This window comes from Carcharodon carcharias, chromosome 39, assembly GCF_017639515.1.
Source record: "Carcharodon carcharias isolate sCarCar2 chromosome 39, sCarCar2.pri, whole genome shotgun sequence".
In the NCBI taxonomy this organism is placed as follows: domain Eukaryota; kingdom Metazoa; phylum Chordata; class Chondrichthyes; order Lamniformes; family Lamnidae; genus Carcharodon; species Carcharodon carcharias.
The window spans coordinates 2,593,161-2,619,122 of NC_054505.1; the positions used below are offsets into that span (position 1 = coordinate 2,593,161).

The following is a 25,962-nucleotide window of genomic DNA, read 5'->3' on the forward strand; positions in this document are numbered from 1 at the left end:
TTGCTCTAATTACTTAAGAAAGGACATCATTGCATTAGAAGCATGGAGTCATAGAGTTATACAGCACCAGGAACAGGCCCTTCAGCCCATTGTGCCTGTGCTGGCCATCAAGCCCCTATCTATTCTAATCCCATTTTCCAGTGCTTAGCCTGTGGCCCTGTATGTTCTGACATTTCAAGTGTTCATCTGAATACTTGTTAAATGTTGTGGGGGTTTCTGCCTCTACCATCCCCTCAGGCAGTGGGTTCCAGATTCCAACCACCTTCCGGGTGGGAAAAAAAAATCCTCAAATTCCCTCGAAACCTCCTGCCCCTCACCTTAAATCTATGCCCCCTGGTTACTGACACCTCCGCAAAGGGGGTAAAGTTTCTTCCAATCTGCACCATCTACGCCCCTCATAATTTTGTAACCTCTGTCAGGACCTCCCTCAGCCTTCTCTGCTCTAAGGTAAACAACCCCGGCCTCTCCAGTCTCTCTTCATAGCTGAAACGTTCCAGCCCGGGCAACATCCTGGTGAATCTCCTCTGCACCCTCTCTAGTGTAACCACATCCTTCCTATAGTGTGGCAACCAGAACCGCACACAGCTGCAGCCTAGCTAGCGTTTTACCCAGCTCCGACATAACTTCCCTGCTCTATAAATGTCCCCTATGCCTTCTTAACACTGGTTAACACAATCTGCCTGTTCTGCTGCCTTCAGCGGCCAGCAGTTCAGAGAAGGTTCACTCGACTGTTTCTCGGGATGAAGAAGTTTGCCTTATAAGGGAAGGTTGAGCAGGCCTGAACTCTACCCATTGGAGTTCAGAAGAATGAGAGGTGACCTTACTGAAACATATAAGATCCTGAGGGGGTCTTGACAGGGTGGATGCTGAGGGTGGTTCCCCTTGTGGGGGAGTCTGGAACTAGAGGGCAAGGTTTAAAAATAAGGGGTTCCCCCATTTAAGATTGAGGCAAGGAGGAAGCTCTTCTCTCAGAGGGTTGTTAACCCGTGCAATTCTCTTCCCCTGGGACCAGTGGAGGCTGGGGCTTTGAATTTCTGCGTTAGATTTTTGATCGACAAGGGAGTCCAGGATTATGGGGGAGAGGCAGGAAAGTGAAGCTAAGGCCACAGTCAGATCAACTACGACCTTAGAAGCATAAATTCATTGAGTCATAGAGTTATACAGCACAGAAACAGGCCCTTCAACCCATCATGTCTGTGCTGGCCATCGACTCTAATCCCATGGTGGTGTGAAGGAGCAGGCTGAATGGCCTAGTCCCACTCTAAATTCTGACCTTCTCTTGTTTCTAAGCCTTAATGCCTCTTGGAAAACTGAAACCTTTCAATCTCCTATTTAAAATTTAACAACTGATGTAGCCTCAAGTGTCATCTGCAGACGTGAAGTCCAACTCCAACCACCATTCAGGTGTAGAAGTATTCCCTAAGTCCACTCCTTCGAGATTTGGGCCCAGTTCTTAAACCATGTTCCCAATCAAAGATAAATGAACTTTATCTGCCCGATTCGTTCCCCTGTATATCTTGAAAACTTCCATCAAATCCCCCTCTTAACCTTCAAAATATCATGGAATCCAACCCCAACTTGATTGAACTCTCCCTCAAATTTAATGCTTGGTGCCTCATAATGCCCCCGCTGGTCGGATTGGAAAACTGCAGCCGGCGCCTGTGTTTGAAACCAGCGATGTGAATTTAGCTGGGGAAAAAAAAAGAGACATTCTGTCAAATCTTTTCACCGAGCACTCACCAGGATCGGGGCAGACAAAAGAATACCGAATTTCGGATGGAACAACAATTCAGGCTTCCCGAGGGAAAAGGCCGCTGATTGGTTGGCAAGTGGGCTTTGATTGGTCGAGGCATTGCCATGGAAACAGCATCAGGGAGCGGGAGGATGAGAATCGTAGGGGCTGGGCGAAGGTGCAGAGATAGGGAGGAGGGGGAGGGGGGGAGCGAGGGGCCAGGGAGTCTTTTGAACAGGAGGATGAGAATTTTAAGATTGAGCTGCTGCTTAACCAGGAACACAGGGGGTCGTCTGTTGAATGGGAGTTAGCCTACAGGGCAACAGAGTTTCGGATGAGCTGACTGCTTGATAGAATTGTAGTTGGGAGGCTGTGCATTGAATCTTAAAAAATAGAAGCAGGAGTAGTTCATTCAGCCCTTCGAGCCTGCTCCGCCACTCAATATGATCATGGTTCATCCCCTATCTCAACGCCATACTCCCGCTCTCTCCCCACACCTCTTGATGCTTTAGAATCTAGAAGTCTACCTATGCCCTTCTTAAATATATTCAGTGTCTTGGCCTCCACAGCCCTCTGTGGTAGAGAATTCCACAGGTTCACCACCCTCTGAGTGAAGAAGTTTCTCCTCATCTCAGTCCTAAATGGCCTACCCTGTATCCTGAGACTGTGACCCCTTGTTATAGACCCCTCCCCCCCAACCCCAGCCAGAGGAAACATCAACCCTGTATCCAGTCTGTCCAGCCCTGTCAGAATTTGATACCTTTTCACCGAGATCCCCGCTCACTCTTCGAAGTTCCAGTGAACAGAGGCCTCGTCGGCCCAATCTCTCCTCAGACCACAATCGAGCCATCCCAGGGATCGTGGCTGTTTTGGAATTATCTAGCCTGAAGGGGTTAGTCGCAGATTTACCATTACTGCCAATCACAACTGGCTTCGCGCAGGGAAGCCATTTGGTGATTGGTGACGAGATCGTTGACCTGAAGTCAGTGCAAAACTTGATCTGTGCCCCCTACTGGAGAACTCAGGATACTGACTTATTATTCTCCGACAACCAATTCCCTCTCTGGAGTCGTTCTTGAGCATAAGGACATTCCCAGTCCACTTCTCTCAAGACACCGATAAGAGCGTGCCCTCGGCATTTGGAACAGCTCTTCTGTGAAGTCCCACTTGAAGCCATAAGCTTTCTACTTAGTCTACACTATGATTTCATTTCTGACCATAGGCCGAGCTATAGGGCTATATTGATCCAATTTTAAAATGCTCATCCTCCTGTTCAAATGACTCCATGGCCCCTCGCTCACCCCCCCATCCCCTCTCCTCCCTATCTCTGCACCTTCGCCCAGCCCCTAAGATTCTCATCCTCCCTCTCCCTGATGCAGTTTCCATGGCAACGCCTCGACCAATCAAAGCCCACTTGCCAACCAATCAGCGGCCTTTTCCCTCGGAAAGCCTGAATTGTTGTTCCATCTGAAATTCAGTATTCTTTTGTCTGCCCCGATCCTGGTGAGTGCTCGGTGAAAAGATTTGACAGAATGTCTCTTTTTTTGTCCCCAGCTAAATTCACATCGCTGGTTTCAAACACAGGCGCCGGCTGCAGTTTTCCAATCCGACCAGCGGGGGCATTATGAGGCACAAACTGTTAAATATATTAAATTTATATTCATTTTTGGGATGCAGGCGTCGCTGGCTAGGCTAGCATTTATTGCCCATCTCAAATTGTCCTTAAGAACCTATGAACACACAAACAAGGAGCAGGAGTAGGCCATTCAGCCCCTCGAGCCTGCCCCGCCATTTAATTCAATCACGGCTGATCAGACAGTAACCTCAAATCTGCATCCCACCTCCCCGTGATAACCTATCGCCGCCCCCTTGCTTATCAAGAATCTATCCATCACTGCCTTAAAAATATCAATGAATCTGCTTCCATCGCCTATTCAGGAAGAGAGTTCCAAAGGTTCACAACGCTCTGAGTGAAAAAATTTCACCTCATCTCCATTTCAAATGAACGACCCCTTATTTATAAACAGTCACCCTTAGTTCTAGATTCTCCCACAAAATCATCTCCACATCCACCCTGTCAAGACCCCTCAGGATCTTATATGTCTCAATCGAGTCACCTCTCACTCTTTAAACTCCAGCGGCTACAAGCCGAGTCTGTCCAACCTTTCCTCATAAGACAACCCACCCATTCCTGGTATTGGTCTGGTAAACCTTCCCTAAACTACTTCCAATGCATTTACATCCTTCCTTAAATAAGGAGACCAGTACTGTACACAATACTCCAGATGTGGTCTCACCAGTGCCCTGTACAACTGAAACATCACCTCCCTACTTTTGTATTCAAATGCCCTAACAATAAATGATAATTTCCTAATTACCTGTTGTACCTCCAAATTTCACCTTTTGTGATTCATGCACTAGGACACCCAGATCCCTCTGCACCTCAGAGATCTGCAATCTCTCACCGTTTAGATAATAAGCTTCTCTTTTATTCTTCCTGCCAAAATGAACCATTTCACATTTTCCCCCATTACACTCCACTTGCCAGATCTTTGCCCACTCACTTCACCTATCTATACCTTTCTGTAGCCTCTTTATGTCTTTATCATAACTTACTTTCCCAGCTAGAGGTGTGTCATCAGCAAATTTGGCATCGATTACACCCTTCCCTTCATCCAAGTCATTTATATGAATTGTAAACAGTTGAGGTCCCAGCACTGATCCCTGTAGCACATCACTTGTTACATCTTGCCAACCACGATAAGACTCATTTATGCCTACTCTTTGCTCCCTGTTGCCAGCCAATCTTCTATCCATGCTAATATGGTCTTCTTGAACCACTGTAATCCCACAGTGCTATTAATGGGGGAGTTCTAGGATTTTGACTCAGCAGCAGTGAAGGAATAGCCGATATGTTTCCAAGTCAGGGTTGTGAGAGGCTTGGAGGGGAACTTCCAGGCAGTGGTGTTCCCATGTGTCTGCTGCCCTCGTCCTTCTAGATGGTAGTAGTTGTGAGTTTGGAAAGGGCTGTCGGTGGAGGCTTTGGCGACTTCCTGCAGTGCACCTTGTAGATGGTACACACACTGCTGCTACTGTGCATCGGTGGTGGAGGGAGTGAATGTTTGTGGATGGGGTGCCAATCAAGCAGGGCTACTTCGTCCTGGACGGTGTTGAGCTTCTTGAGTGTTGTGGGAGCTGCACTCATCCAGGCAAGCGGGGAGTATCCCATCACACCCTTCACTAGTGCCTTGTAGATGGTGGACAGGCTTTGGGGAGTCAGGAGGTGAGTTACTCGCTGCAGGATTCCCAGCCTCTGACCTGTTCTTGTAGCCACAGTATTTAATATTGCTGGTCCCATTCAGTTTCTGGTCAATGGTAATCCCAGGATGTTGATAGTGGGGGATTCAGTGATGGTAATGCCAATGAACGCCAATGGGTGATGGTTGGATTCTCCCTTGCTGGAGATGGTCATTGCCTGGCGTAGAATGCAATTAGCCGAAGAGACATTGAAAGTTTAAGTGACTGGGCAAAACTGTGGCAAATGGACATCAATGTGGTGAAATGTACTCTGCACTTTGACCCTTCCGAAGGAGAGAAATGGTGTTTACCAAATGATGCAACAGGAAACATGGAGATCCAAAGAGAGGCATAGGGGTTCGGTTACATAGATCATTAATATGTCTTCCTCAGGTGATCAGACACAGACTGGGTGACTACTTTGGGGGACTCTTCAGTTCAGTCCGCAAGCATGACCCTGACCTTCCAGTTGCTTTCCATTTCAACTCAGCATTTTGCTCTCACACTCACATCTCTGTCCTTGGCCTGCTACAATGTTCCAGTGAAGCAACACAAGCTTAAGGAACAACACTTCATCCTCTGATTAGGCACTTTACAGCCTTCTGGGCTCAACATTGAGTTCAACAACTTCAGACCATGAACTCTGCCTTCCATTTTGTGTTATTTTTTACCCTAGTGCCTGTCCGTAACTTGCTTTTGTGTTTTGCTTTCAGTTAGCACTGCCCTTCATTCCGCTATTGATACCTGCTCTGGGCCAGTGCTTTGTTTCTGTGATGCTACCATTACCACTCCCTTTGCCTTTGGTTCCTTGGCAACTTGGTCACTGGATCTCCCCCATAATCTAACCTATCCCTGGCCTTCTCTTTGTCACCACCTCCCCCTCCCCCATTTTTCAACAGTATGAAACCCATCACATTTCTATCTCCCCTTATTTCCGAATAACAGTCATAATGATCTCGAAATGTTATCTCTGTTTCTCTCTCCACAGTTGCTCCCCAGGTCTGCTGTTTTTTTTTTTTTCCAGCATTTCCTGTTTTTATTAATATATTCTGGACAGCTACAGGCAACAATCAAAAAGTTTTAATGAAATGCTGGCTTATGTGTCCATCAAACTAGAATTGAAATATGTGGAGGACACGCTTCAGTTCGATGAACCCATGATTAGACCACACTTGGAGTTACTGTGAGCAATATTGGCTATCACAGCTCATGGGGGACATATTGGACTTGGGGGAGTGTAGCGTAGATTTACAGGAACCATTTTGATTTCAAGGGATGAGTTACAATGAGATTTTACACAAGCGTGTGTTCTATTGCCTGGAATTTAGATTAAATGGTGATTTCATCCTAATTTTCAATGTATTATGCAACCATTCAACCATCCATCTTTCTGTCCACCTATCTAACCTCCCTATCTTTCTGTCTATCTATTTTCTGTCTGCCTATCACTCTTTCTCTCTGTCTATCTGCCTTTCTATCAGTCCGTCTCTCTTCCTGTCTGTCTATCAGTCCATGCCTCTGCCTATCTGTCCTTCTGTCTAAGAATCTGTCTCTGTCTGTCTTCCTGTCTATCAATCTGTCCCCCTGCCTGTCTGCCTTTCTGTCTATCAATCCGTCTCTGTCTGTCTTCCTGTCTATCAATCCGTCTCCGTCTGTCTTCCTGTCTATCAGTCCGTCTCTGTCTGTCTTCCTGTCTATCAATCTGTCTCTGTCTGTCTTCCTGTCTATCAATCCGTCTCTGTCTGTCTTTCTGTCTATCAATCCGTCTCTGTCTCTCTTTCTGTCTATCAATCTGTCTCTGTCTGTCTTTCTGTCTATCAATCCGTCTCTGTCTGTCTTTCTGTCTATCAATCCATCTCTGTCTGTCTTCCTGTCTATCAATCCGTCTCTTTCTCTCTTTCTGTCTATCAATCCATCTCCGTCTGTCTTTCTGTCTATCCATCCGTCTCTGTCTGTCTCTCTTTCTGCCTATTAATCTGTCTCTGTGTCATAGAGTTTTACAGCATGGAAGGAGGCCCTTCGGCCCATCGTGCCTGCGCTGGTAATCAAGCCCCTATCTACTCTAATCCCATTTCCCAGCGCTCTGCCTGTAGCTCTCTATGCTATGGCGTTTCAAGTGCTCATATAAATACTTCTTAAACATTATGAGGGTTCCTGCCTCTACCAGCCCCTCAGGCAGTGAGTTCCAGATTCCTACCACCCTCTGGGTGGAAAAAAATTCCTCAATTTCCCTCTAAAGCTCCTGCATCTGACCTTAAATCTAGGCCCCCTGGTTATTGACACCTCCGCTAAGGGGATAAGTTTATTCCTATCTACCCTATCTATGCCCCTCATAATTTTCTGTACCTCCCTCAGCCTTCTCTGCTCTAAGGAAAACTACCCCAGCCTATCCAGTCTCTCTTTGTAACTGAAACGCTCCAGCCCAGACAACATCCTGGTGAATCTCCTCTGCACCCCCTCCAGTGCAATCACATCCTTCCTATAATGTGGTGACCAGAACTGCACACAGTACCCCAGCTGTGGCCTAACTAGCGTTTTACACAGCTCCAACATGACCTCCCTGCTCTTGTATTCAATGCCTCGACTAATAAAGGCAAGTATCCCATATGCCTTCTTAACCACCTTATCTACTTGTGCTGCTGCCTTCAGGAATCTATGGACATGTACACCAAGGTCCCTCTGATCCTCTGTACTTCCTAGGATCCTACCATTCATTCCCTTGCCATGTTAATCCTCCCAAAATTCATCACCTCACGCTTTTCAGGATTAAGTTCCATTTCCCACGGTTCTGTCCATCTGACCAGTCCATCTATATCATCCAGTAATCTAAGGCTTTCCTCCTGATTATTTACCACACCACCAATTTTCGTGTTATCTGCGAACTTACTGATCATGCCTCCTAGATCTGTGTCCAGGTCATTAATGCACAGTACAAACAGCAGGGGACCCAGCACTGGACCCTGTGGTACACCACTACACAGGTTTCCAGTCACAAACACAACCTTTGGCCATCACCCTCTGCCTCCTGACCCTAAGCCAATTTTGGATCCAATTTGCCAAATTGCGCTGGCTCTTCTTGACCATTCTCCCATGCGAGGCCTTGTCAAAAGCCTTACTGAAGTCTATGTAGGCTACATCAACTACACTGTCCTTATCGACACACCTAGTCACCTCCTGAAAAAACTCAATCAAATCTGTTAGACATGATCTCCCCCTGACAAAGACAAGTTTTGTTTTTTTTTAATCTGTCTGTCTGCCTATCTGACTCTCTGTCTGCCTACCCCTCTGTCTTCCTACCTGTCTGTCTATTAATCAATCCATCTGTCTCTCTGTCTGCCTACCTGTCTGTCTGTCTACCTGTCTGTCTGCCTACCCATCTGTCTGCCTACCTGTCTGTCTGCCTAACCGTCTGTCTATTAATCAATCTATCTGTCTTTCTGTCTGCCTACCTGTCTGTCTGCCTACCTGTCTGGCTATTAATCAATCCATCTGTCTCTCTGTCTGCCTACCTGTCTTTCTGCCTACCTGTCTGTCTGCCTACCAGTCTGTCTGCATACCTGTCTGTCTATTAATCAATCAATCTGTCTCTCTGTCTGCCTACCCGTCTGTCTGCCTACCCATCTGTCTGCCTACCTGTCTGTCTATTAATCAATCCATCTGTCTCTCTGTCTGTCTGTCTATCAATGCATCTCCCTGTCTACCTGTCTTTCTGTCTATCAATCCAACTCTCTGCTTTTCTGTCCTTCAGTCTGTCTGTCTGCCTACCTGCCTGTCTATCTATTAATCAATCCATCTGTCTGTCTGTCTGCCTTTCCAACCATCAATCTGTCTGTCTGTCTGACTGTCTGACTGCCTGTTGATCTATGTATCTGTCTATCTGTCTGCCTGCCTGCCTGACTGCCTTTCTATCTACCAATCAATCTGTATGCTTGACTGTCTGTCTGTCTGTCTGTCTGTCTGTCTGTCTATCTATCTCTCTGTCTGCTTGTCGACCTATCAATCAATCGTTCCATCTCTCAGCCTGCCTGCATGTCTGTCTGTCTGTCTGTCTCGGTGTCTATCTATCTGCCACCCCTACCCCCACTGCCCGCCCCCACATCCAGCACCAACCTGCCCCTCCTCAGGCCTGTGTCTGAATGCAGTTCTCGGGGTGTCAGCAGGAGCGCTGTCGGTATTCCAGAGAGGGACAGCCCAGCTGTGGCTCGGAGACAGGTTGTGCTCTGGCCTGGGACAGTAGCAGATGTTTGAACAATACGAGTTGCTATGTCTGATTGTTTTTTAATTCCTTCTTCATCCATATCCTTACAGGCGCAGGCAACACAGTGCTGATCGTGAGTGTTTGTGTGGCCCTGATGCTAATCCTCATACTCGGAGCACTTGCTGGATACTTGTACAGGAAAAACAGTAGGTGATGGTTTCTATCTTTACTGCAGCGACACACAGATCCAGCGTCTCCTGAATGATAATTATAAGCAGTTCATCCCAAAGGGACTTCACCGACCCTGGTTAGATACCCTGATCAGACCACATACATCAACATCCTCACCTCTGAGTCAACACATAGTGGGTTTGAAGGCTCAATCGTCAGATTTGAGCCCCATAATCCAGGCCGACACTCCCCCCGGTGCCAGTACTGAGGGGGTGCTGCACTGTCGGAGGGAGATGTATATACTCTAGGATTTGAGGTCCATAATCCAGGCTGACACTCTCCCCGGTGCCAGTACTGAGGGAGTGCTGCACTGTCGGAGGGCGATGTATATACTCTAGGATTTGAGGTCCATAATCCAGGCTGACACTCCCCCCGGTGCCTGTCCTGAGGGGGCGCTGCTCTCTTGCGCTTCCTCAATTATTACAGTCTCCACTCTTCAAACTGATTACGTTGGCTGTAAAACACTCGGAGATGTCCGATGGCAGTGCAGGGTGCACACCAGGACAAGCCCTTCCCCATTCAGTTTCCACCACATTTCACTGGAAGTCGTCCCAGTCTGCTCGAGACACCACGCCATGCTTCGATGGTCTCTCTCTCTGCGGTTGCTTCAGTCTGAACCTCATTGCGTGGTAAATAAATTTCACTCCTCAGGCCCCTTTCACCATCTCAGGGCTTCCAAAATCACGCCTCAGCCAATGAAATCTGTCCAAAGTCAGGGCACTCTTGCCATGCAATAATCATGGCAGCCAATGAGTGCACAGCAAGCTCCCACAACCAACAAAGTGCTAATGACCCCAGACATCTTGTTTTTCTGCAGTGATGTTGGTTAAGGGATGATTACAGGGCCCAGGACACCGGGTTTCTTCAAACACAGGCCGTGGAGTAATGCACATCCACCTCAGAGGGGCCCAACATCCCATCCCGAATGACAGTCCCTCCGACAGTGCAGCACTCCTACAGCATTAGCACCGGGGGGGAGTGTCGGCCTGGATTATGGAGATCAATTCCTAGAGTATATACATCTCCCTCCAACAGTGCAGCACTCCCTCAGTACTGACACCGGGGGGAGTGTCGTCCTGGATTATGGAGTTCAAACCCTAGAGTATATACATCTATCTCCGACAGTGCAGCACTCCCTCAGTACTGGCAGCGGGGGGAGTGTCAGCCTGGATTATGAAGCTCAAATCCTAGAGTATATACATCTACTTCCGACAGTGCAGCACTCCCTCAGTACTGGCACTGGGGGGAGTGTCGGCCTGGATTATGGAGCTCAAATCCTCGAGTATATACATCTCCCTCCGACAACGCAGCACTCTCTCAGTACTGACACCGGGGAGAGTGTCGGCCTGGATTATAGAGCTCAAATCCTAGAGTATATACATCTACCTCCGACAGTGCAGCACTCCCTCAGTACTGGCTCCGGGGGGGAGTGTCTGCCTTTGTCCTTCCCGGTGGCTTCTGACTTGTGCCTTGTAGATGGTGGACAGGCTTTTGGGAGTCAGGAGGTGGGTTACTCGCTGCAGGATTCCCAGCCTCTGACTTGCTCTTGTAGCCACAGTATTTATATGGCTGATCCAGTTGAGTTTCTGGTCAGTGGTAACCCCCAGGGCACTGATAGTGGGGGGATTCAGTAATTATAATGCCATTGAACATCAAGGGATGATGGCTAGATTCTCTCTTGTTGGAGGTGATAGCGATAGCATAGCATAAATAGGGACCAATTGGCTGTGGCACCTCTGCCTATATTAGCTCTTCAATTTAGCTCATTCTGTTTCTAATGCTGGGATTTGGTGAGAGCGGGGATGGGATTTCGCACGCAGTTTGGTCTGCTTAGTTTAGGGGGGATATACTTAACATAGAGGAGGTGCAACGGACAGATTCCTGGGATAGGTGAGGCCACACCTTAAGCAGTATTGTCCCAAACTCTCCGAAATTTTGATGTATCAAATCAATGTATTCTATTCCATCCCATATATGGGCATCGCTAGCAATTGCCAGGATTCATTGCCCATCCCTAATTGCCCTTGAACTGAGTGGCTTCCTCAGGCCATTTCAGAGGGCAGTTAAGAGTCAGCCACATTGCTGTGGAGTCACATGTAGGCCAGACCGGGTAAGGACAGCAGATTTTCTTCCCTGAAGGACATTAGTGAAAAAGGTTTGAGGACTCTGGGTCTACACTCAATGTAGTTTAGAAGGATGAGGGGAGGGGATCTGATTGAAACTTACAGAATACTGAAAGGCCTGGATAGAGTGGACGTGGGGAAGATGTTTCCATTAGTAGGAGAGACTAGGACCCGAGGGCACAGCCTCAGAGTAAAGGGAAGACCTTTTAGAACAGAGATGAGGAGAAACTTCTTTAGCCAGACAGCAGTGAATCTATGGAATTCACTGCCACAGAAGGCTGTGGAGGCCAGGTCATTGAGTGTATTTAAGACCGAGATAGATAGGTTCTTGATTGGTAAGGGGCTCAAAGGTTACAGGGAGAAGGCGGGAGAATGGGGTTGAGAAACTTATCAGCCATGATTGAATGGCGGAGCAGACTCGATGGGCCGAATGGCTGAATATCTACTCCTATGTCTTATGGTCTTATGGTCTAACAGCCATTGAATGACATTCTCCATGAGTGGACCAAGTGCTTTGAAAGAAGGACATAAAGACAATCGAACGTTCCGTCTCACATGCAGCTAAAACTTATTTCTCTCCCTCACTAGATGCTTCAGTTCCTTCATCGAACAATAATAATGTGAGTACCATGAATCCTTTGCTTGTGATATTTATTCTTTCATGGGATACGGGCATCATTTCATTCCCATCCCTAATGCAGACCCTGCCAGTGAATCAACACCTCATGAAGAACTGATTGGCCAGCCTTTTAGATTAATTCATTCATAATTGCCCCTTGAGAAGGAGGTGGTGAGCCACCAACTTGAGCTGCTGCAGTCCCTGTGGTGTAAGTACACCCACAGTGCTGTTAGGGAGGGAGTTCCAGGATTTTGTCCCTGTGGTGTAGGTACACCCACGTCGCTGTTAGGGAGGGAGTTCCAGGATTTTGTCCCTGTGATGTAGGTACACCCACAATGCTGTTAGGGAGGGAGTTCCAGGATTTTGTCCCTGTGATGTAGGTACACCCACAATGCTGTTAGGGAAGGAGTTCCAGGATTTTGTCCCTGTGGTGCAGGTACACATACAGTGCTGTTAGCGAGGGAGTTCCAGGATTTTGTCCCTGTGGGGTAGGTACACCCACAATGCTGTTAGGGAGGGAGTTCCAGGATTTTGTCCCTGTGATGTAGGTACACCCACAGTGCTGTTAGGGTTGGAGTTCCAGGATTTTGTCCCTGTGGTGTAGGTACACCCACAGTGCTGTTAGGGAGGGAGTTCCAGGATTTTGTCCCTGTGGTGTAGGTACACCCACAGTGCTGTTAGGGAGGGAGATCCAGGATATTGTCCCTGTGATGTAGGTACACCCACAGTGCTGTTAGGGAGGGTGTTCCAGGATTTTGTCCCTGTGATGTAGGTACACCCACAGCGCTGTTAGGGAGGGAGTTCCAGGATTTTGTCCCTGTGATGTAGGTACACCCACAGTGCTGTTAGGGAGGGAGTTCCAGGATTTTATCTGTGTGGTGTCGGTACACCCAAAGTGCTGTTAGGGAGGGAGTTCCAGGATTTTCTCCCTGTGGTGTAGGTACACCCACAGTGCTGTTAGGAAGGGAGTTCCAGGATTTGTCCCTGTGGTGTAGGTACACCCACAGTGCTGTTAGGGAGGGAGTTCCAGGATTTTGTCCCTGTGATGTAGGTACACCCACAGTGCTGTTAGGGATGGAGTTCCAGGATTTTGTCCCTGTGATGTAGGTACACCCACAGTGCTGTTAGGGATGGAGTTCCAGGATTTTGTCCCTGTGGTGTAGGTACACCCACAGTGCTGTTAGGGACGGAGTTCCAGGATTTTGTCCCTGTGGTGTAGGTACACCCACAGTGCTGTTAGGGAGGGAGTTCCAGGATTTTGTCCCTGTGGTGTAGGTACACCCACAGTGCTGTTAGGGAGGGAGTTCCAGGATTTTGTCCCTGTGATGTAGGTACACCCACAGTGCTGTTAGGGATGGAGTTCCAGGATTTTGTCCCTGTGATGTAGGTACACCCACAGTGCTGTTAGGGATGGAGTTCCAGGATTTTGTCCCTGTGATGTAGGTACACCCACAGTGCTGTTAGGGATGGAGTTCCAGGATTTTGTCCCTGTGATGTTGGTACACCCACGGCGCTGTTAGGGATGGAGTTCCAGGATTTTGTCCCTGTGGTGTAGGTACACCCACAGTGCTGTTAGTGAGGGTGTTCCAGGATTTTGTCCCTGTGGTGTAGGTACTCCCACAGTGCTGTTAGGGAGGGAGTTCCAGGATTTTGTCCGTGTGGTGTAGGTACACCCACAGTGCTGTTAGGGAGGCAGTTCCAGGATTTTGACCCAGTGACAGTGACTGAACAGCTGATATATTTCCAAGTCAGGGATGGTGAGTGGCTCGGATGAGAACTTCCAGGTCGTGTTGTTCCCATTCATCTGCTGCCGTTGTTCTGCTAGATGGTAGCAGTTTTGGGTTTGGAAGGTGCTGCCTAAGGAGCCTTAGTGAGTTGCTGCAGTGCATCGTGTAGATGGTACACACACTGCTGCTACTGTGCGTCGGTGGTGGAGGGAGTGAATGTTTGTGGATGTGGTGCCGATCAAGCGGGGCTGCTTTGTCCTGGCTTGATGACACAGAACTGGGTGTGAATTTGAGTGGTCAGGAGGATGTTAAAGGCTTCAAGGTGATTTAGGCAAGTTGAGTGAGTGGGCAAATACATGGCAGATGCAATATTACTTGCCATAGAGGGAGCGCAGTGAATGTTCACCAGACTGATTCCTGGGATAACAGGATTGTTGTATGAGGAGAGATTGGGCTGACTAGGCTTGTATTCATTTGGAGGTTAGGAGAATGAGAGGGGATCTCAGTGAAACATATAAAATTCTGACAGAGACGGACTGGATGCAGGGGTGATCTTTCCTCTGGCTGTGTGTTTGTGGAGTCTAGAACAAAAGGTCACAATCTCAGGATACAGGGTAAACCATTAAGGACTGAGATGAGGGGAAAATTCTTCACTCAGAGGGTGGTGAACCTGTAGAATTCTCTACCACAGAGGCTGTGGAGGCCAAGTCAGTGAATATATTGAGGAAGGAAATAGATAGATTTCTGGACTCTGAAGGCATCAAGGGGTTTGGGGAGTGAGTGGGGGGTATGATGTTGAGATAGAGGATCAGCCATGATCTTATTGAATGGTGGAGCAGAATCAAAGGGCTGACTGACCTCCTCCTGCTCCTATTATATATGTTTCAATGTCCTGGATGGTGTCGAGCTTCTTGAGTGTTGTGGGAGCTGCACTCATCCACGCAATTGGGGAGTATCCCATCACACTCCTGAGTTGTGCCTTGTAGATGGTGTACAGGCTTTGGAGGAGTCAGGAGGTGAGTTACTCACTGCGGGATTCCGAGCCTCTGACCTGCTCTTGTAGCCACAGTATTTATGTGGCTGGTCCCAGTTCAGTTTCTGGTCAATGGTAACCCCCAGGATGTCGATACAGTGGGACACTTATTTCGGACAGATCGAGCTGTTAGAATGCCTTTAAGTGCGGCAGAAGCAGGTTCGATAGCAACTTTCGAAAGGGGATTGAATGAACTCTTGATGGGTTCGGTCAGGCCATTCCAAGTGGAATGGGACCACTATCCGAAAAGGAACAAAAACTGCAGAGCTTCGGGTGCGGGGGGGGGGCAGAAGGGAGGGGGCCAGTGACTGGGGCTGCTGGGTGATTGGCACCAGCTGATTTGCTCCTGAAATGGGTCAGCCCGAATGTGATGGGGTGAAGGGCCTTCCTCTATGCTGTAGCCACTCGATGAGCGACCACGAGGCAAGTTTCAGTGCTATTGGGGGGAACGCCAGGGGGAGTGAGGTGAATGGGATGGCACCTACGCAGTGCCGACACAGGGACAATGGACCCAATGGCCTCTTTGCTGTACCGTGCTCTCACGCTACCGTTTCTGCTGTGCAGGAAGACAATGCGGTGGAGCCTGATGTTCTCTACGCGTCCCTGAACCCTGCCGCTCTCAATCGGAGAGTCGTCAATCCCCACGCCCAGCCTCAGAGCTGGCCAGACAATGAGGAGACCTGTGTCTACGCCGAGATGAAGGTCCGATAGGATACAGGGGGACGGAGAGCAAGCGACCGAGGAGTGCCAGCCACACAATGGCAAAAGAACGGCTTCAGTTCCACTCGAAACACGCACACGGCTCACTCAGGGTATCTCGGAACCAAGGCACAACCTCAAAGTCAAATAACATCCACTGTCTAAATCATGGTTCCTGGCTTTTTAACGTTTAATGTGCACATTTAGTTAATAAGGAAATTAAATCTCCCAGCCCACTGATGCCCAGTATGTAGGTTTTCTGGTTCCAGAGAATGATGGATGCGCAGAAGGAGGCAGTTCAACCCTTCAAGCCTCTGCTAGCCCTTTGAATGAGGGAGCCAATCAGTCCCACTCCCCATAGCTCTGCAAATACTTCCCCTCCCTCACCACCCACTCCCCCATCCCTCCCGCCATCCCCCTTGGAATTCTACCCCTTCTTGATCAGTCAGTTCCTGGTCCCCATGCTTCTGAAAAGAGGCACCTCCAGAGGGTGAGGAGGGAGAGTAACCAGGATGGCTCCAAGGGATGCGAGACCTTTAGCGACGGGGGTGAGAGGTGGGAGCGCCGGGATGGTCCTCCTTGGAGCGAAGGAGAATGAAGGGGAAAGATCTGACGGAGATGTGCGGGATGATGACAGTTTTGGACGAAGGAGACAAGGGAAAGCTCTTCCCGTTAGCTAATGGGACATGGACCAGAGGAGACAGGTTTAAGCTTTTAGACAAGTGACGTGGGGTGGTGGGGGACCTGAGAAAGAACTCGCTTACACCGCAGGTGGATATGAGCTGGAACTTGCTGCCCACGACGTTGGTGAAAGCACAAACAATCATTGCAAAAGAAAATTGGATAGATATTGCACGGGCATAACCCTACAAGGCAATTGGGATAGAGTTATCCTTTGGTACATAATCTTTCATGGGATGTGGGTGTCACTGGCCAGACCAACATTAATCGCCCATCCCTAATTGCCCCTTGAGAAGGTGGTGGGTGAGCTGCCTTCTTGAATCACTGCAGCCCCTGTGGTGTACGTACACCCACAGTGCTGTGGGAGAGGGAGTTCCAGGATTTTGTCCCTGTGGTGTAGGTACACCCACAGTGCTATTAGGGAGGGAGTTCCAGGATTTTGTCCCTGTGGTGTAGGTACACCCACAGTGCTGTTAGGGTGGGAGTTCCAGGATTTTATCCCTGTGGTGTAAGTACACCCACAGTGCTGTTGGGAGGGAGTTACAGGATTTTGACCCAGCAACAGTGAAGGAATGGCTGATATATTTCCAAGTCAGGATGGTGAGTGACTTGGTGGGGAACTTCCAGGTGGTGATGTTCCCATGTGACTGCTGCCCTTGTCCTTCTAGGTGGTATTGTACATGTGTTTGGAAGGTGCTGTGAAAGGAGCCTTGGTGAGTTGCTGCAGTGCATCTTGTAGATGGTACACACTCTGCTGGTACTTTGCAACGGTGGTGGAGGGAGTGCATGTTTTTGGAATGGATGCCATTCAAGCAGGGCTGCTTTGTCCTGGATGGTGTCGAGCTTCTTGAGTGTTGTGGGTGCTGCACTCATCCAGGCAAGTGGGGAGTATCCCATCACACTCCTGACTTGTGCCTTGTAGATGGTGGACAGGCTTTGGGGAGTCAGGAGGTGAGTTACTCACTGCAGGATTCCCAGTCTCTGACCTGCTCTTGTAGCCACAGTATTTATTTGGCTGTTCCTGTTCAGTTTCTGGTCAATGGTAACCCCCAGGATGTTGATAGTGGGGGATTCAGTGATGGTAATGCCATTGACCATCAAGGGGCGATGGTTGGATTCTCTCTTGCCTGGCACTTGTGTGGCATGAATATTACTGGCCCCTTGTCAGCCCAAGACTGGATACTGTCCAGGTCTTGCTGCATTTGGACATGGGCTACTTCAGTGTCTGAGGAGTCGTGAATGGTGCTGAACATTGTCCAATCATCAGCGAACATCCCCCTTCTGACCTAATGATGGAAGGAAGGTCATTGATGAAGCAGCTGAAGATGGTTGGGCCGAGGACACTACCCTGAGGAACTCCTACAGTGATGTCCTGGAGCTGAGATGACCGACCTCCAACAACCACAACCATCATCCTTTGTGCTGGGTATGACTCCAACCAGCGGAGAGCTTTCCCCCTGATTCCCATTGACTCCAGTTTTGCTCAGATGGGGACTTCCAAGTGATGGTGTTCCCATGTGTCTGCTGCCCTTGTCCTTCTAGATGGTAGTGGTCGTGGGTTTGGAAGGTGCTGTCTAAGGAGCCTTGGTGAGTTGCTGCTGTGCATCTTGTAGATGGTACACACACTCTTGCTACTGTGCATTGGTGGTGGAGGGAGTGAAGGTTGACGGTGGTGGATGATGGGGTGACAGTCAAGCAGGGTGACTTAGTCTACCATGGTGTCCAGCTTCTGGAGTGTTGTCGATAGAGAGCAGAAGTGGGAAAAATTAGCTTGCACTAGCAAGAGCCAGCATGGACTCGATGGGCTGATTGGACTCGCATGTGCTTTAATGACCCCTTAGGGATAACAACCACTCTGTGGGACTGTGGGAGAATGGAGATAGTTCAAAGAGGCTTGTCTAAAGAGCATCTTGAAGGAGGGCAGCGAGAGTGGCAGGGCAGTTTAGGGAGGGCATTCCCGAGTTTAGGAGCTGGCTTCTGCCACATTCCCAGGTAGTGCATCCCATGCCATGACAACTCACTGAGTTGAAACAATTCTCTTCACCTGGAAAGAGAGACCTGGTTTCGTAGCTTTTCCTCTTGCACTCATCAGGACAGGTGCCAAAAAATGCCAAATTTCAGAGGGAGCAACAATTTGTACAGCATGTAGAAAAGAGCCCTGATTGGCTGGCACATTGACTCTGATTGGTCGTTGCCATGGAGAATGTACCAGTGAGCTACTTTCCCCCATGCATTAGTTTAAGTCAAAAAAGACAAAATGGCTGGACCTGTTTCTTTTGCCTGCAAAGTGTGAATGTATGTAACCTCTAGCACGTATAAGTGAGCCATATTGCAAGCCCAATGGACAATCTTAAAATGGCTGTCAGTGCAATTCTTATCACACTCAGGATTGTTCAATAAGTGCTGTCCAATCTCAGAATTGCTCCTGGCACAAGCGCTTCAATTACAGAAAACATTTCATCTTCAAGGGCTATGAACATTCCGGAAGAATTTGTGCTTGTTTTTTAAATAGACTGCCCCTTAAGGGGTTAATGCAAAGTCTCCTGTTGCTGGTGTCCCTGGAAAAGACAGCATTTTAACACGAAAAGGGAATTAGGTATTTTTTTAAAGACACTAGAAACCTCTTGACTCTGGTCGATGTTCACATGGTGGTTTCTGGCTTTCCAAAAGAAAACATGTCGGAAGAATTGTTTAAAAGCTGGTTTGGGTTTTCCTTTGGAGGGTGAAAATGTCAACTGCTTGGGTAAAGGATATAACAGCTCCCGAAGCTTCTGACCCAGTCCCAAATCAGAGATTGAATGGAAGTTTCCCCACGTTCTGACATTGACTGACCACAAGTTTTCCTTAAAGTCTGCCTGAAAATTAGTGTAATTGCCAACAGTTGTTTCCCAGACCAGTGGTGAGAGACCAACAGTATAACCTGGACACCTCCACCATCTATCCTTTTCCCTTGAACCATTAATTTTTCACCTTTGGACAGAATTCCTCTTTTTTTTTGGTGTGTGTGTGTTTGTGTGTGTTTGTGTGTGCATGTGTGTGTGTGTGTTTGTGTGTGTTTGTGTGTGTGTGTTTGTGTGTGTGCGTCTGTGTATGTGTGCGTCTGTATATGTGTGCGTGTGTGTATGTGTGCTTGTGTGTTTGTGTGCATATATGTGCATGTGTATGTGTGTTTGTGTGCATGTCTGGGTGTGTGTGTGCGTGTGCATGTGTTTGTGGGTGTGTGTGTGTGCATGTGTGTGTGTGTGTGTGCGTGTGTGCATGTGTGCGTGTGTGTGTGTGTGTGTGTGTGCGTGTGTGTGCATGGTTGCATGTGTTTGTGTGTGTTTGTGTGTACGTGTGTGCATGTGTTTGTGTGTGTGTGTGTTTGTGTGCGTGTGTATGTGTGTCCGTGTATGTGTGTGCATGTGTTTGTGTGTGTGTTTGTGTATTTAGAAAGAGTATGAACAAGGAGAAGGAGGAGGAGGCCATTCAGCCCTTCGAGATCACTCTGCCTTTTAATAAGATCGTGGCAGATCTGATCGTAACCTGAAATCTGCATCCCACCCACCCTCCTTGATTACCAAGAACCTATCCACCTCTGCCTGAAAAATATTCAAAGACTCTGCTTCCAACTCCTTTCCAGGAAGAGGGTTCCAAAGACTCACGACTCTGAGTGAAAATATTTCACCTCATCCCTGTTTCACATGGGCGACCTCTTATTTTTAAACAGTGACCCCCCACCCTCCACCCCCACTGTTCTAGATTCTCCCGCAAGAGGAAATATTCTCTCCACATCCACCCTGTCAAGGCCCCTCAGGATCGTACATGTTTCAATCGAGTCTCCTCTCATTCTTCTAAACTCCAGCGGATACAAGCCGAGTCTGTCCAACCTTTCCTTGTAAGACAACCCGCCCATTCCTGGTGTTAGTCTGGTAAACCTTCTCTGAACTGCTGCTAAAGCATGCACAACCTTCCTTAAATAAGCTCATTATTACACTTTCATATTTCATACTGTATATTAATAAGCTTTGTCTCTCCACGAGACACGTCTGGTTTTATAATAAACTAAAAACGTTGTTTATTGAAGAAACCTTGTCATTGTGTGGTCATGCTGAGATTCGAAGATAAAGCCCATATTTGGCCATGTAGCTAGCCAGAGGAGTGATTGACATATATGTTGTGACCCGTGGAGTAGAGGGACCCATCTCGGTTGTAACACATCTAACGTTGGTCGTTATGCTCTGAGTCAATACTCTGCCTATTCCAAGCTGCCCAAGGGGATGTGCCTTTAGATATAGGGCCCTGTCCTCTGTAAGCAGCAAGAACACGCCTGAGGGGGACACAATGCTTTTCTACGACCCGCCATTCCTCATGATACATATCACATCAGTATTTCCATTTGTACGCCCCCTCACTCATGTGTGTATCTTTTTTGGTTCGAAGGCAGAATAGCAATCGTCTTCCCACTGCATGGTGGCAGTGTTAAACAGTGAGCTTCGCCTGTTCACCAGACTGTTGCGATGTCTTACCCTTCCAGGTTAATTTGACTTTTCAGCTTTTTGGCAATCTTTCCAATCGTTCTTTGTCTTATTTGTGTCTCTGGCTAGCATTTATTTCCCATCCCTAATTGCCCCTTGAGAACTGAGAGGCTTGCTCAGCCATTTCAGAGTCAACCACGATGCTGTAGGTCTGGAGTCACACGTAGGCCAGGCCAGACCAGGTAAGGACGGCAGATTTCCTTCCCTAAAGGGCATTAGTGAACCGGATGGCCTTTTACAACAATCGACACTGGTTTCATGGCCATCATTGGATCGCGATAACTTGTGAATGTGGAACTGACCCACAGTCTATGCAACATCTCCTGCAATGTCTATCACTAGAGGAACCCTACACTGTTGCAGATCTTGCCGAATTCAACAACAAGGCACAAAAATGTGTCCAGTTCTGGCTGGGCCGTGTTTAGACTGTCCGTGGACACGATAAGAAAAAAATTAGACTTTTAAATCACGATTTCTATTAAATTCAAATACAATAATCTGCTGTGATGGGATTCAAATCCTGGTTCCCAGACCCATTACCCTGGGTCTCGAGATTACCAGTCCAGCGACAATCCCACTACACCATCACCTCCCCCAAAACTAGAGCCCAATTTACTCAGGGTCTCATCATAGGACAGCCCCCTCATCCCAGGGACCAATCCAGTGAACTTACGCTATACCGCCCCCCAATATCCTTCCTTAAATGTGGAGACCAAAACTGCGTGCACTATTCCAGATGTGGTCTCGCCAAAACCCTACCCAACCGTGAGACCCAACCAATGGTTCACAAAGTTCAGACACGGCCTGTTACAAAATACAAATCCAAGACTGTTGTGGAGAAAGTATACAGGCCGAAGATGACCTCATGAGAGGGGAGAATAGTGGTGGAGGGGCTGAATGGCCTCACCCTGAGTTCCCTCAGCATTGGTAATTCATGATAGGGAAGTATAAACGAGTTCCAGATCTTTGATAGCAAATTAACTTGAAATGAACAACGAAACGTTTCTTGAAAGATGGTAATAGCAATTCCAATGAGTTTCGGGGTAACTAGCTGTCAGTCAGTATTAGAATTAACTGCTTCCAACACATTTTTTATTCACTCACAGGACATGGGCGTCGCTGGCTGGGCCCAGCATTTATTGCCCGTCCCTAATTGCCCCTTGTGAAGGTGGCGGTGAGCTGCCTTCTCGAACCGCTGCAGTCCCTGTGATGTAGGTACACCCACAGAGCTGTTAGGGAGGGAGTTCCATGATTTTGTCCCTGTGGTGTAGGTACACCCACAGTGCTGTTAGGGAGGGAGTTCCAGGATTTTGTCCCTGTGATGTAGGTACACCCACAATGCTGTTAGGGAGGGAGTTCCAGGATTTTGTCCCTGTGGTGTAGGTACACCCACAGTGCTGTTAGGGAAGGAGTTCCAGGATTTTGTGCCTGTGGTGTAGGTACACCCACAGGGCTGTTAGGGAGTGCGTTCCAGGATGTTGTCCCTGTGGTGTAGGTACACCCACAATGCTGTTAGGGAGGGAGTTCCAGGATTTTGTCTGTGTGGTGCAGCTACACCCACAGTGCTCTAAGGGGGGGAGTTCCACATGTTGTCCCTGTGGTGTAGGTACACCCACAGTGCTGTTAGGAAGGGTGTTCCAGGATTTTGTCCGTGTGGTGTAGCTACACCCACAGCGCTGTTAGGGAGGGAGTTCCAGGATTTTGACCCAGCGACAGTGAAGGAACAGCTGATATATTTCCAAGTCAGGATGGTGAGTGACTTGGAGGGGAACTTCCAGGTGGTGGTGTTCCCATGTGTCTGCTGCCCTTGTTCTTCTAGATGGTAGTGGTCATGGGTTTGGAAGGTGCTCTCGAAGGATCCTTGGTGAGTTGCTGCAGTGCATCTTGTAGATGGAATACACACTGCTAGTACTGTGTGTCGGTGGTGGAGGGAATGAATGTTTGTGGATGTTGTGCCAATCAAGCGGGGCTACTTTGTGCTGGATGATGTCGAGCTTCTTGAGTGTTGTGGGAGCTGCACTCATCCAGGCAAGTGGAGAGTATTCCATCACACTCCTAACTTGTGCCTTGTAGATGGTGGACAGGCTTTGGGGAGTCAGGAGGTGAGTTAATCATCACAGGATTCCCAGCCTCTGTAACCACAGTATTTATATGGTAGGGCCAGTTAAGTTTCTGGTCAATGGTAACCCCAGGATGTTGTAGTGGGGGATTCAGTGATGGTAATGCCTTTGAACATCAAGGGGCGATGGATGGATTCTCTCTTGTTGGAGATGGTCATTGCCTGTCACTCTTGTGACATGAATGTTACTTGCCACTTGTCAGCCCCAAGCCTGGATATTGTCCAGGTCTTGCTGCATTTGGACATGGGCTGCTTCAGTATCTGAGGAGTAACTGAATAAATTAATGTTTGAGGTGGTAAATCTCATTTCACCCCCCCCTTTTTATTCCTAGTTTTACTAAATCTCCCCCTCATCCCCACCCCAAAACGGAAACTGCGGGAATGAGATTAGGAGGTACATGAGCCCTTTAAGAGGCTGGGGGAGACAGACCCCTGACCCTGAGCCAATGGGAGATGCAGCCAGTCATGGTGCGGGTGATGAATCACAGAGAGGCCTACGTCCAGGCCAGATGCAGTGAACGATGGGAGCCCAGCGCTGTCTCCAGTCACCTCATTAAAATGCATCTGTCCAAATCCAATGGCAATTTCCTTGTACGACTACATCAGGGCTGACATGTGGCAAGTAACATTCACACCACGCAAGTGCCAGGCAATGTCCATCTCCAACAAGAGAGAATCCAACCATCGCCTCTTGACATTCAATGACATTCCCATCACTGAATCCCCCACCATCAACACTCTGAGGGTTACCATTGACCAGATACTGAACTGGGACCAGCCATATATATACTGTGGCTACAGAAGCAGGTCAGAGGCTGGGAATCCTGCAGCGAGTAACTCACCTCCGGACTCCCTAAAGCCTGTCCACCATCTACAAGGAACAAGTCAGGAGCGTGATGGGATACTCCCCACTTGCTTGGATGAGTGCAGGTCCCACAACACTCAAGAAGCTCGACACCGTCCAGGACAAAGCAGCCCTGCTTGATCGTCACCCCATCCAAAAACGTTCACTCCCTCCACCACCGACGCACAGTGTGACCACCTACGAGGTGCACGGCTACAACTCAGCAAGCGTCCGAGACCTATGCGTCCCTCAGGATCTGTCCTCTCAGGCATCGCCCTGTCTCCATCGCTCCCCGTCAACTGCCTAGTGGAGGGGCAGGGGCAAGGGGGGGTGGGGGGGGCTAAGCTCTGGAATTCCCTCCCTAAAACCCTCCGCCTCTCTCTCCCTTTCTCTCTCCTCGTTTCAGATACCCATTAAATCCTGCATCATTGGCCGGGCTGTTGGTGACCAGCCCCTCGCGGGCACCTCTTCCAAGCATTTTGCCTCTTTGGCAATCCCATGGGCACCCCCTGGGAGGGGCTGCTCCATTGATGGTGCTATATAAATGCAGGTTGCTGTTGCTCAGGGACATGCAGGAAGGGAAGCAGTGACCTGTCACGTTGTTAAACAGTTGCCAGAGTTCAAAGCCCTGACACCTCACTCAGGCCAACGATAAGCGTGTTTACCCAGTTCAATAGCTGAAGTAGCAATGTCAACAGTAGGTACACCCACCGTGCTGTTAGGGAGGGAGGTCCAGGATTTTGTCCCTGTGGTGTAGGTACACCCACAGTGCTGTTAGGGAGGAAGTTCCAAGGTTTTCTCCCTGTGGTGTAGGTACACCCACAGTGCTGTTAGGGAGGGAGTTCCAGGATTTTGTCCCTGTGGTGTAGGTACACCCACAGTGCTGTTAGGGAGGAAGTTCCAAGGTTTTCTCCCTGTGGTGTAGGTACACCCACAGTGCTGTGAGGGAGGGAGTTCCACACCAATTCCACACGAGGTTCCTACATAAACATCTCCCTCCGACAGTGCAGCACTCCCTCAGTACTGGCACCGGGGTGAGTGTCGGCCTGGATTATGGAGTTCAAATCCTAGAGTATATACATCTCCCTCCGACAGTGCAGCACTCCCTCAGTACTGGCACCGGGGGGGAGTGTCGGCCTGGATTATGGACCTCAAATCCTAGAGTATATACATCTCCCTCCGACAGTGCAGCACTCCCTCATGACAGCCACTAGGGGGAGTGTCGGGCTTGGTTATGGAGCTCAAATCCTAGAGTATATACATCTCCTTCCGACAGTGCAGCACTCCCTCAGTACTGGCACCGGGGGGAGTATCGATCTGGATTATGGAGCTAAAATCCTAGAGTATATACATATCCCTCCGACAGTGCAGCACTCCCTCAGTACTGGCACCAGGGGGGAGTGCCGGCCTCGATTATCGTTCTCAAATCTCAGAGTATATACATCTCCCTCCGACAGTGCAGCACTCACTCAGTACTGGCACCGGGAGGGAGTCTCAGCCTGGATTATGTAGCTCAAATCCTAGAGTATATACATCTCCCTCCGACAGTGCAGCACTCCCTCAGTACTGGCACCGGGAGGGAGTCTCAGCCTGGATTATGTAGCTCAAATCCTAGAGTATATACATCTCCCTCCGACAGTGCAGCACTCCCTCAGTACTGGCACCGGGAGGGAGTCTCAGCCTGGATTATGTAGCTCAAATCCTAGAGTATATACATCTCCCTCCGACAGTGCAGCACTCCCTCAGTACTGGCACCAGGGGGGAGTGCCGGCCTCGATTATCGTTCTCAAATCTCAGAGTATATACATCTCCCTCCGACAGTGCAGCAGTCCCTCAGTACTGGCACCGGGGGGAGTATCGGTCTGGATTATGGAGCTAAAATCCTAGAGTATATACATCTCCTTCTGACAGTGCAGCACTCCCTCAGTACTGGCACCGGGGGGGAGTGTCGTCCTGGATTATGGAGTTCAAATCCTAGAGTATATACATCAACCTCCGACAGTGCAGCACTCCCTCAGTACTGGCACCGGGGGGAGTGTCGGCCTGGATTATGGAGTTCAAATCCTAGAGTATATACATCAACCTCCGACAGTGCAGCACTCCCTCAGTACTGAGAGCAGGGGGACTGTCAGCCTTGAGAAT

General features: G+C 48.8%; 1 protein-coding gene across 1 annotated transcript in view; it reads left to right on the plus strand.

Annotated features, from left to right (window-relative positions):
- Window positions 1-16,619, plus strand: part of LOC121273099 (alpha-1B-glycoprotein-like) — a 111,993-nt gene extending 95,374 nt beyond the window's left edge. The window contains exons 10-12 of the mRNA XM_041180063.1: window positions 9,338-9,433; window positions 12,170-12,201; window positions 15,525-16,619. Coding sequence (XP_041035997.1) covers window positions 9,338-9,433; window positions 12,170-12,201; window positions 15,525-15,671 — 275 coding nt within the window. The 3' untranslated portion in view covers window positions 15,672-16,619. The remainder of the gene's footprint in view (window positions 1-9,337; window positions 9,434-12,169; window positions 12,202-15,524) is intronic.
- Window positions 16,620-25,962: the final 9,343 nt, after the last annotated feature.